The following is a 12,846-nucleotide window of genomic DNA, read 5'->3' as shown; positions in this document are numbered from 1 at the left end:
GCCCCCTGTTGATTGTGCAGTCTGATTCAGTGCTGGGCTGCACACTGACATTATTGAAGTGAGGAGACAGTGTGTAGTTTGCATGCTGCCTGTCTCAATGACAACAAATGTAGACTCATCATAAATTGTAATTTCTGATTTCTACAATGGAAGTTTCCTCACTGGAAGTTTTCATCCACAGTCAGTTATTTAGTTGAAGCCGTACTCTGTGTTCATCCTGACAGATTCGTACCTGAGGGACATTAACAATATCTCCCTGGAAATACCATTTCCAATTGAGCAGTTTGGGTTTCTCTAGCCTTTCCATGTTTGAAACAGGGATCAGTCTTCATATTATTAATATACTCCTTTTGAATATTGTTTAATGAATGAATGTATATGTTTTTGGTGACAAGATGCGAACTCAGAAATCCAAGAAAGATGAGACCAGTGTATTATAAAACCCTCACTTTAAACTTTTAAACAGTTACATTCTTATGTCTGACCATTCTGTGCTGTATTGAGTAATTATTTTCATATTGTTCAGACCATTGAAATTGGTTTGTTCAGTATCATTCTGAAACCCCTTACTAAATGCTCCATCCCAGTTCAGTTCTTCCATTACACACCTTTTTATCTATTGTTCATTCCTTTACAGAATGCTTGTGATGTCGACAGCATTGACATTAGTGGCATTAACAGTAGCTGGTGTCACAATGAGGCAGCTGGTCTTGCTGGGTTAAACTTTCACCAATATACCATCCCCACTCCTTAACTAAAAACCCTCAGCATTAACCCCAACTCCCAAACCCCAGCCCAAAACCCAATTTACATCAGTCATCCTGATTTCCAACTTGAACACCTAATCTGAACAAATAACCTCTGACCCTATCCCCAATTTATCACTTGAACCACTTCAAATCTTCCCCCAAACCTATAAACCATACGTTGCCAGTAGCAGGTCTATTGGTTATGGTCTGAATAATCATGTGTGTTTTCAATTGATTATTCATCTATTTGCCCATTAATTTTGGCTGGTCTGATTCCTGCCCTAAATATTCTGCAGTGGTGTAATTTGATTCACTCTTTTTCATGATGTATGGTCCTGAATGATTAAAAACATGAGGAGAATGAAGATTTGGGTCTCTGGTCTCCTCAGACCATGAACTAACAAGGACAGATGAGCTGCCCTCAGCCTCTATCAGTCCCTGTTTCACTTGGTCACTCACAGCTGAGTCCCAGCAGCCTGACAACTCCATCTGAGGTTTTCTCTCCAACAAAATCTCAATAATTTCCCCCAAAATTCACCGATCACGGTGATTTCAAATGGGAGCTACATCCTGTCAATTGGTGTCACTGGGTGTTGGGACAATGACAGGTCATCATTTAACTCCATGAAATTTTGCATGTTTTGGATGTAACCATCATTTGTGTGAACCTCACCCTTGCTCTCATATTCACAATGTTGATTTTCCAGAGGAGGAACCCATTGGAAGATGCCTCTCAAAACCAGCTCCTTTCACAGACTGATCAACTGTCACTGCCTTCTGTTATGTTTCTTCAGCTTTCACATTGGGAAAGGTAATTCATTTCTCAGCACTTCCTTTGTTTCACTTCTTTTAAATTCCCCAGTTTATTTTCCATGCTGTATGAGGCTGGTGATCCAATGGGATGGATTGTGTATCTCAGTGTGAACATTGGTCCCAGTGTTAATGTGATTTCTGTACATTTCCCATCATTGACTGTTGAAAAGAGAGACAGAAAATTAACACAATACAAACAGAGTTTGTCGAAGGTAAAGTAACAAATTAAGACAATTGTAGAGATAAAGTTATCACACAAATGCTGCTGACAGAACATAGAATAGTCCAGCACAGTACAGGCCATTCAGCCCTCAATGTTGTCCCAGTCTTTTATCCTCCTCTAAGATCAGACTAACCGATTAACCCTTCCTTGTACGATCTTCCATGTGCCGATCCAAGATTCACTTCAATGTCCCTGATGTATCTGACTCTACTACCACTGCTGGCAGTGCATTCCACATACCCCCCCCCCCAACCCACTCTCTGAGTAAAGAACCTACCTCTGATACCTCCCCTAAATCTTCCACCAATTCCCTTAAAATTATGCCACTTCATGATAGACATTCTGCCATGGGAAAAACTCTCTGGCAATCCACTCAATCTATGCCTCTGAACATCTTTCCACCTCTATCAAGTCACCTCTCATCCTTCTTCGCTCCAATAAGAAAAACCCTAGCTCCTTTCTTCAGCTGTCATGCCCTCCAGTCCAGGTAATGTCCTGGTAAATCTCCTCTGCACCTTCTTGAAAGCTTTCCAATAACGAGGCAACTAGAACTGAACACAACATTTCAGGGCTCTGTAGAGCTGCAGCATAACCTCGCAGCTCGAAAACTCAATCCCCCTGCTCATGAAAGCTAACACTCCATACAGCTTCTTAACAACCCTGTCAACCTGGGTGGCAACTTTGAGGGATCTATGGACATGGAACCCAATATCCCTCTATTCCACCACACTGCCAAGAATCATGCCTTGAATCCTGTATTCAGCATTCAAATTCAACTTTCCAATGAGAACAGCTTCACACTTTTCCAGGTCGAACGCCATCTGCCACTTATCAGCCCAGTTCTTCATCCTGTCAATGTCCTGTTGCAACCTACAACAGCCCTCTGCACTATCCACAACTCCACCAATCTTTGTGTCATCAACAAACTTACTAATCCATCTTTCCACTTCTTCATCCTACTCATTTATAAACACCACAAAGAACAGAAGTCCCAGACCTGTTCCCAGCAGAACACCACTGTTTACCAAGCTGCAGGCGAATAATTTCCATCAACCATCACTCTCTGTCTTCTGTGGGCCAGCCAATTCTGTATTCAGACAGACAGTTCCCCTGTATCCCATGCCTCCTTACTTTCTGTATGAGCCTACCATGGGGAATCTTATCAATTGCCTTACTGAAATCCATGTACACCATATCCACTGCTCTACCTTCATCAACATGTTTTGTCATATCGTCAAAGAATTCAATAAAGTTTGTGAGGCATGACCTGCCCCTCACAAACCATGCTGACTATATCTATTCAAACTATGGTTTTCCAACTAATCAGAAAATCTGTCTCTCAGAATCTTCTCCAGTACTTGCCCATCAGCATCATAAGACTGCTTAGGGACTGAGTGTAATTCCCAGAATTATCTCTATTTCATTTCTTGAACAAAGGAAAAATGTTTGCCACCCTCCAATCAACTGGCACTACTCCAGTGGACAGTGGGAATGCAATGATCATTGCCAAAGGTGCAGAAATCTCTTCCCTCACTTCCTGTAGTAACCTTGGATATATTCTGCCTGGCCCAGGGGATTTATCTATCTTTATGCTTTTCAAAATTTTCAGAACATCCTCCTTCCCAAAACCAAACTGTTTGAGCATATCAGTCTGTTTCAACCTGTCCTCATGCATGTCAAGGTCCCTCGCAATAGGTAATCCTGAGGGAAAGTATTCATTAAGGACCTCCCCTATTTCCTCCTATTCCAGGCGCAAGTTCCCTTACTATCCCTGATAGGCCCCACCTTCCCGCCTGCCATTCCTTTTACATAATGATAATGACAAAGATGGGTGATCAAATTTTAACCTCTAACATCAGATTGTTGTACCTGAGACCTTTCAGAGAGTAACACGGTTGCCAAAAAGGGAAAACATGGATCTAAAATGGCTGCAGGGGCCACCTGCCCAAAGGTTGAGCAAGATTCATGAGACCCATTTGTATGAAACAATCTATCTACGGTGAAATTACCATTTTATTTGAAGAAATGTAACGAGTAACCATTAAGATATTTTCTCCCCCAAATTAGTACAGTTGTGTGTGTTGCTTTAATATTTTGAGAGATGCAAGAGTTACCAATCAATCAGACAACTTGAAAAAACAAAGTATCGCAACTCTGGAATACACACTGAACTGTATTTCAACAGCTGCTTTTCAGCATCAGGACTGAGAGAATGAAAAGTGAATTTGTGTAGCAAGAGCTGGAATTCTCTTTCCCTCTTTCTGTTTCTAACATTATCTCAGAAACAGCACCCAGTGAAAAAGTAAGTTTGAGAAACAACTGTTCACTAAGAATTCAAAGATCTACAGACTCTGAACTGTTGAGGATAAAAGTCACTAAACTCTGATTTCAGGTTAAGAAGTAACACCCCAAGGTGTCTAAAGGCCACATAAACATTATTCTCACTGCCTCTACCACTGTCTATTTTGAACTTCCTACCTCTGTGTCTGTGTGCGTCTGTTCATTTTAATCATTGGTTCTTGAATCAAGTGAGTCATAAAAGTCCTCTTTTCATTCAAGTAAAGCTTAAAAATGGGCTCTTGCATTGTGTAGTGAACTTGGTTGAAGTTGAAAGATCATCACTGTATGCTGAACAAAATAAATAAAATGTTTTTGCAGCTGACTAATAGGAGTGAGAAAACAGGGAGCTGGTTCCCTTCACACACCTAGTTACATCAAGTTCAAAAACTGAATAAAAATTTGGAAAAATACATTTATCCTCCTGAATCCTGAACCTTCTTCCAGTCAAAGTCCAATAAGCTCTCCAGCAGCGAAGTCATTCAGTTTGGTGAAAGGCTCCTCAGTGAGCAGGATGTGACATGAGATTCTGTTCCTGACCTTCTTCCTTGCTGACAGGCTCAGGCTGAGGAAGGGAACAGACACGGCAGGAGGAGGGAATATTGTGAACTCTCTGAACATGCGATCCCCTTTCAGTACAAAATCTCAGGCAAGCTCATTTCATCAAAGTTACAGATTAAACTCACAGTGTCACTTTGCTGTTCGGTTCTATCTATTGCCTTTACATTTCCTGATCCCTTTTCCAGGGTTCTGTTTTGGAAGAGCAATAACTTCCTCCATCTCAGTGTTGGCAAGATCAAAGCCTTTGACTGTGGCTTTACTTTATCACAGAACTTGATAAGTTGGTGGAGGATTGAGGAAACAGGTCAAACAGTTATATATTTTCATGCGTATACAAGGACAGCGAGTCTGATCATCATAAAATGTAAAATCACCTCTTCTGAGTTACAGCCAACTCCCAGCTTTATACAACATATTACAACATTATTTATGACACAGACACTGTCTATTCTTCACCCAGTTCTTGACTCCATCCTTATATAATTCTGACCAGCAAAATGTTTTAATATTTTAGCCTGTGTTTTACAAATACTATTGAGAGCTTACAACGGCATCAACGTTTTGTTTGAGAACCCTCTTGTGAAGGGCCTTGGAACATTTTATTCCTCTAAAGGTGCTATGAAAAAAAAAGTTGTTGTTGTTGCTGATTATCAATTCCTGATTATGCAATTGGTGTGGGATTTCCCTCAATTTTCCAGCAAAGTCACGATATTGATTTAATAAGCCTCTGAGAAAATTTCTCAGGTGTTGATTAATGCTTACCTTGTGATTGTATTTGCAGCAATAGTTGGTGCTGAGTTTACAGTTTGTGGATACCTGAACAGTCACATTAATAAATCTCATCACTACATTGGCCCAGACCCATGTTCATTGAAAGTGTCTGTAAAGAAAACAGGCTTAGAAATAGAAGCTCATCTCATTGGGAATGGTTCATCTTCCTGGACACAAGATCCTGCAGCACCTACACCTGCAGCTTCATCAGAAATCTGCATCACCTGGAAAGGATCCGTTGGCCAACTCTACATAACCCGTGGTGATATTGGAAAGTCGTATCCAACTGCCATGTGCACTGGAGGGAAATGTTGTCAACATTTCACTCTCACCAATAGCAGTTCACACAAGAGTTCACCATTGCTGAGAGACATTATTTACATAAATCAGTCAGACTTCAGTCCAGTTCACATGGAAAATGCTTCTTATTTGGAATTTACTGGGTCTGAAGGAGCATGTGGTGAGTAGAATAATAACTGACACATTATGAATCACAGAAATGTGACTCTGTGACTCTATTTATCACAGATAAAGAATAAAATAGAAACATAGGCCCAGGCTTTCTCTGTTTCTCCTCCAACCACAGGAGGAGGAAAGTGTCAGTGGGGAGTGTGTGCTGCTCCCTGTCTTCAGAGATGTCCCCAGTCAATGGGGAGGGGGAGATGGGAGGCCTGGGCTATATTATGGAGCACCAGATCAACACTAAAAACAACACCTTGATTCTGTCAATAATGTTAATTGTACATCGCAACACAATTAATTTCATGGCCTGCTTAATGAAAAGGATCGATGGCTTTAAACCCAGGTTGTGGAATATGGATTTCTTTAAGCTTTCGAGTATATTTCTCACAGGTAAACTACTCCCAGTATTACAGGAATATTAGTTCCTGTCCAGCTAGATTTGGCAATGTCTGTTCTAACCAGATTCAATTGTAATCTAATAAAACTGAAAGGTTTTTAATGAATTAGATGATTGATAATAATCACAGCAGATGTGAAGTTTTCAGCAATTTATCAGGATCCACATTAAGAGTTTAATGTTCCCGATGCTCTATCAGGACCACAAGTGATTTACTTTCCCAGTCCCAAGCTTCCTTTCTCCTTTCCTTGTATTAATCCTGTTTCTGATGCAGTACCTTTCACTCGGGAGAAAGACCTGGCTGGACATCATTGAGTTGCCATGTACATGCAGTTTCCCTCTCCCCAGATACTGCAGGCCTGCTGGGTAGTTCCAGCATTTCCTGTTAGTGTTTCACAATTTTAATTGTACTGTTCAGGATAGAATTTGACACAAAGATGGAGATGTGTGTACAGAAAGTCCTTTTAAAATTACACTGCAATTTGCAAGCACATGTGCATAACATATCAAATTTCGAAATATTTTCCTGATATTGAAATGTTGAGATTCCCTCTTCTTTCTAACGGTATCTTTCCTATTAGAATCACCATTGGCTGATTGCTTATATCAGAAAAACAAAATGACTGACCTCACAAGGAAAGGACAATTGAAACTAAATGATGCTCGCTATGCAATGTTACTGACCAACAGGATCCTGGGGCAATGTGATGGGAACATTTCAGTCGGGTAAGTGTGAACAACTTGAAGTTGAAAACAATGTTTAAAAGTTGATGTGGTGAAGGGACACATTTTGGATGTTTTTTATCCAAGGATTAAACAGATTCACTGCCAGGTTTCGGTTCCTTCCTGCTTCAGTAACGTGTCTGTGAGGAGTGTTCGTCTAGTTTGACGGTTTCTGACAAGTGAATAAAATCTCCTGTATAATGCAAAGCTGCTTTCTTTCAAACTTGATGTTTTTCATGTCAGTAAAATTTCTCCAAGAATGTTAAAATGTTAAAATGCATTGTGATGTGTGCTTAGTTCAAATGTTTTAATTCAAGTTCATAGACCCAGTAAAAATGAGCCTGAACACTGTATTCTGCCATTTCATTCAAACTGACACATTTTGCACAGACTTGGAGGCTCTGTGACCTGCATTGCTTTTTAGCAGCAGAGGGAGAGGCAGGCAGCGTGCCATGGTTGGGAGCACTGAGCAGTCAAGGGGCTGGACATGTTGTTGTTGTACAGCACCGGGCTCTGTCAATGTCACACCGAGAGCTTGTGGCAGCAGCTTATGTGGCAACACATTGCATGGGCTTCAAGCAAATGGCTCTGTCTAAAGGTCAAAGGGACCAGTCCTCAGTGGAGTGAAGGGGACTATGTGTCAAGAGCTCATCTCATCCCAGTCCAGGGGCTTGGCCACAGTCTTCCAGAATGTGGGGATCTCTGCAGTCCAGGGACCTGGCCAGGAACAGCCCTGAGGTAAAGTTCAAGCAGGTTTGAGATCACAGGTACATCGGCTGGGGTGCTGTGGGGACACCTGTCTTTGGGCTGGCTCTCATTTGAGGCTGGCCTGCCCAAGTTACTCTGGGGACTCAGACATGGTCCGAGCTGGAGGTTTGGGTATTAATGGTCAGGGGCTTTTCAGGGTCCTTTCCATGGAGTCCTGGGGAAAGCAGGAAGCTCAGGTCTGAGGATCAGGTTCATTGGATTGGGTTGCTGAGGGAATGGTGGGAGTGAAAGAAGGAGATTCAAGATGGAAGGCTGGGATTTCCTGGAGCATGGGATGGGACTGAATGCTAAGGGAGGGATGGTTCTCACAAGGTGCTGCCACTTTGGCCACAACATGGAGGAGGTGTAAGGCCAACGAGGGCATCGCAATTCACAGAACCATGGGCTCCGAGGGTAAAGTGGGAACATTGATGGTTATATAAAGGGGAAGGATAGAAATGGTGGAGGCTGACAGGTCACTGAAGATGCAAGGACAGCAACAGGAAAGGGAGCATGAAGCAAAGGGAAGATCATCGTTCATCTCAGGGAAAGTCTGCAAGTCACTCACAAGGACACTCAGCTGAAATAGTCAGGTATGAGTATCCCATCGTCAACATCCCAGTGAAGCAGTCTGGGAAGGATGTCCCACAGTCAGCAACACGGTGAAGCAGTCTGGGAAGGATATCCCACAGTCAGCATCACGGTGAAGCACTCTGGGAAGGGTGTCCCACAGTCAGCATCACAGTGAAGCACTCTGGGAAGAGTGTCCCACAGTCAGCATCACAGTGAAGCAGACTGGGAAGGATATCCCACAGTCAGCATCACAGTGAAGCAGTCTGGGAAGGGTGTCCCACAGTCAGCATCACAGTGAAGCACTCTGGGAAGAGTGTCCCACAGTCAGCATCACAGTGAAGCAGACTGGGAAGGATATCCCACAGTCAGCATCACAGTGAAGCAGTCTGGGAAGGGTGTCCCACAGTCAGCATCATGGTGAAGCAGTCTGGGAAGGATGTCGCACAGTCAGCATCCCAGTGAAGCAGTCTGGGAAGGGTGTCCCACAGTCAGCATCACGGTGAAGCAGTCTGGGAAGGGTGTCCCACAGTCAGCATCCCAGTGAAGCAGTCTGGGAAGAATCAAAAAGTGAAATGGTGCAAGATGAGCATGTACTTTATCTTTATCACTTTAGGTCTTTATTTTGGGTTTATAGTTTGCATGTGCAGTACTGCTGTGGCCCAGAGAGGAAGAACCTAAAAAAAATCCACATTATTAATTTTACAGATGATCTGAGGGTCTAATTGAGCAGAAAGTCATGGGAGTAGATCTCAATGCCGTGGTGTGCTCCTCCTGCTCTGTGGGGAAAGTGGGACCAGAACATGTGCAGGAAGTGGCTCCAGCTGCAGCTACAGGAAGGGAGCCTGGGTTTCAGAGCTGGAGCAGAGACTGGGGACACTGTGGAGCATCTGGGAGGCTGAGGGTATCGAGGATAACACGTACAGGGAGATGGTCACACCGCAGTCTCAATCTTCAAAGTGAGAAAGTGAACGGATAATCACCAGGCAGAGTCACAGAACGATGCAGCAAGTGCAGGAATCCCCTGTGGCTGTCCCCCTGTAAAACACATAGACCCACAATGGATCCTGCTGGGGGTAATGGCCTCTGAAAGGAACTTGGTGACTCTAAAATCTGTTGCACTGTGATTGGCTTTGGTGTAGTGGAGAGGAGGAACAGTTTGGAGTGAAGGGTGAACAGCCAATGGTTGTAGTCTGCACAGGTTTCAAATTCATGGGTTAAAAAAAGGAATGAGGTCCTACAAGCAGAATATTGGGATTTGTTTACAGATGTTTCGTCACCGTACTGGGTAACATCATCAGTGAGCCTTCAGGTGAAGCTTCATCCAGAGGTTCACTGTTGATGTTACCTAGTACGGTGACGAAACGTCTGAAAATGAACCTTCCAGCTCAGCGAGCAATCCTCCATCCAGAACATCAAGTCTCAAAACTCGCTCAAACGTAGGGAGTTAGGAAACAAGTTATAAAGGAAATTCTCAAAGGCCGTGATCTCAGGATTGACCCCAATACCATGTGCAAGTCAGAGTAGAAATAGCAGGGCACATCAGATGAATATGTGGCTGGAGAGATGGTGTGAGGGGGAGGGTTTCAGATTACTTGGGCATTGGGGAATTCTGGGGGCGGTGGGACTAGTACAGTCTGGATGGTATACACTTGTGTGGGACTGGTACTGATGTCCTGCTGGGAGTATTTCCCAGTCTGGATGGGGAGGATTCAAACTGAAATAGCAGGGGGATGGGAAGCTATCCAGGGAGACAGAGAGGGAAACCAGGACAAAAACAAATGATATAACAGACAAAAAGGGAAAAGGAGGGAGAGGAGCATTTGCTGGTTAAAGAGCAATTTACGCAATCGTAATGAAGGATAATGACTCCAATGAAATGGAATCTGTATGGGTGGAGCTTACAAACACCTCAGGGCATAAAACGATAGTGGGAGTTGTATATACCACAACAATGTCATGGTAAAGTAGGCATTAAACAGGAAATCATGGAAACAGGAAATAAAGGTACATGGTAAATGAGGGTAACTTTAATCTGCAGGTAGATTGGGCAAATCAAGTCAGTAACAATGCTGTAGGAAGAGGAATTCCAGTGTGTTTACGAGATGATTTTCTGGATCAATGTGTTGATGAATGAGTATTGTGTAATGAGGAAGGAATAATTGGAAGTGTTGATGTCAGAGGCCCCTTGGGAAAGAGTGACCATAACATGATAGAATTCCTCATTCAGATGGAGAGAAACGGAGCTGATTCTGAGACTCAGGTACTGAATCTAAATAAAGGAAACAGTGATAGTATGAAACATGAGCTGTCTATGATCAAATTGGGGAATGTTACCTAAAGTAATGATGGTGTACAGGCAATGGCAAACATTTACAGAACACTGAGGAACTGCAACAATTTCCATTCCTGCCTGGCAATGCAATAAAATGGTGGCCTGAATGGTGACCTGACCATGGCTCCCAAAGGAAATTACAGATATCATTAGATCCAAAGAACAGGCATAAAGTAAACAGCAGACCTGAGGACTGGGAGCCCAGTTTAGAATTTAACAAAGGAGGACAAAGGGATTGATAAAGAGAGGGAACATAGAATATGAGAGTAAGCTAGTGGGAAAGATACAAACTGAATGTAGAAGCTTGTGGAGATATTGCTGAGAGAAAGTTGATTGAAGACAAATGTATATCAGTTACAATCAGAAAGAGGGAATTCATAATGGGGCACAAAGAGATGGCAGACCATTTAAATACATAGTTTGGTCTGATTTTCATAAATAACATTTGAAATATGTTGAGGGAACCAGAATCTAGTGAGAGGGAGGAACTGAAGGAAAACAATTGGAGAAACTGATGGGATTGAAGATAAATAACTGCCCAGGGCCTGACAATCTCCATCCTGGAGTACTTAAGGAAGTGGCCTGAGAAATAGTGGATGCATTGGTGTTCATCTTTCAGAATTCTCTCGACTCTGGAACAGTTCCAATGGATTGGAGGGTCATTAATTTAACCCACTATATTACAAAGAGAGCAAACAGGGATTTATAGAGGAGGGAGCCTATCAGCAGTATTTAGCAAAATGTGAGAGTCCATTTTGAAAGATTTAATAACAGTGCATTTAGAAAGCAGTGAGATGACTGGACTGAGTCATTGTAGACTAAGGAAAGGGAAGCCATGCTTGGCAAATACAGTGGAAGCTTTTGAGAATCTAACTAGTCGAGTTGTTAAGGGGTATCCAGTGGATGAGGTATAGTTGGATTTCCAGAAGGCTTTCGGTAAGCTCTCAGAGAAGAGGTTAATGTGAAATTAAAGTGTGTGGGTTTGGTGGTAGTGCACTGTCATCGATAGAGAGTTGGTTGGCAGACAGGAAACAAAGAGCAGGAATCAATCGGTCTTTTTCTTAGTGACAGGCAGTAAGTAGTGGGGTACCACATGGAGTGGTGCTTGAGTCCCAGTTATTCACAATATATATTCATGTTGTAGATGAGGGGACAAACAGCCAGGATCATACTGAATGGTAGGTCAAGCTCAAAGGGCCGAATGGCCTACTCTGCTCCTATCCTTCATGTTTCTATGAAACCTTGCCATTTTCAATTCAAACTGCACTGAACAAGAAAACAAAATGACTGCCACCAAATGGTTTTCACTTTGGGGATGAAGTTTAATTCTTTGATTGTGTTGCCCTCCCAGGGGCAATTGTGTTCATCGTGAATGCACTGATTCAGTCAGGGCACCCATCTGGAATCCAATTACAATTCAGCTCAATCCTCTTGCAAGAACGAGCATGAAATATTACTTAAAAATCACCCAACACCAAGTTATAGCCAAACAGATTTATTTGGAAGTACGAGCTTTCAGAGCACTGCTCCTTCATCAGATATAACCTGGTGTTGTGTGATTTTTAACTTTGTCCACCCCAGTCCAACACTAACACCCCCCACTTCATGAAATATTACATCATAGAGCAGTACAGCACAGGAATAGGCCCTTCGGCCCACAATGTTTTGCCAAACATGAAGCCAAATTAAACTAATCCCTTCTGGCTGTCCTTGTCCTATTTCCCTTCATTCCTTGCCTATTCATGTGCTTATCTAAAAGTCCCTGAAAGACCCCATGGATCTGCCTCCACCACCACCCCTGGCAGCATGTTCCAGACTCCTCCCACTCTCTGTGAAAAAAACATGACTCTCACATCTCCTTTCAACTTTCCCCTTCTCACCTTATGAGCATGCCCATGAGTATTAGACATTTCAACTCTGAGGAAAAAGATTCTGAGTGATACTGTATCTATGCATCTCACCATTTTATAGACTTCCATCGAGTCTCCCCTCAGCCTCTGCTGCTCCAGACAAAACAACCTGAGTATGTCTCCTCTCTCCCTCTCGCTCAGACCCTCTAACCCAGGCAGCATCCTGGTAAGCCTCTTCTGCACCCTGTCTCAAGCCTCCATTATTGCCATCCTGCAATGTGCTGACCAGAACTGAATACAGCATTCTA

General features: G+C 42.9%; 1 protein-coding gene across 1 annotated transcript; it reads left to right on the top strand.

Annotated features, from left to right (window-relative positions):
- Window positions 1–1,475: 1,475 nt before the first annotated feature.
- LOC148147372 (uncharacterized) lies at window positions 1,476–7,254 on the top strand. The gene is made up of 3 exons (XM_087996008.1): window positions 1,476–1,560; window positions 5,465–5,914; window positions 6,895–7,254. Exons 1-3 carry the CDS (start codon window positions 1,476–1,478, stop codon window positions 7,041–7,043), a joined length of 684 nt encoding a protein of 227 aa, XP_087852134.1. The 3' UTR covers window positions 7,044–7,254.
- The last annotated feature ends 5,592 nt before the right edge of the window (window positions 7,255–12,846 follow it).

Source organism: Chiloscyllium plagiosum, unplaced genomic scaffold, assembly GCF_037043375.1.
Source record: "Chiloscyllium plagiosum isolate Xiang-an unplaced genomic scaffold, Cpla_swu_hap1 HiC_scaffold_17, whole genome shotgun sequence".
Classification (NCBI taxonomy): domain Eukaryota; kingdom Metazoa; phylum Chordata; class Chondrichthyes; order Orectolobiformes; family Hemiscylliidae; genus Chiloscyllium; species Chiloscyllium plagiosum.
The sequence above is the reverse complement of the archived record's forward strand: the minus strand, read 5'-3'. Positions and strand labels throughout refer to the sequence as shown.

Coding starts and splice junctions, on each gene's coding strand:
- LOC148147372 (XM_087996008.1), top strand. CDS start 1,476: ATGCCTCTCAAAACCAGCTCCTTTCACAGACTGATCAACTGTCACTGC. Junction 1,561..5,464: donor CAGCTTTCACATTGGGAAAG/GTAATTCATTTC, acceptor TTGTATTTGCAG/CAATAGTTGGTGCTGAGTTT. Junction 5,915..6,894: donor TGGGTCTGAAGGAGCATGTG/GTGAGTAGAATA, acceptor CTTTCCTATTAG/AATCACCATTGGCTGATTGC.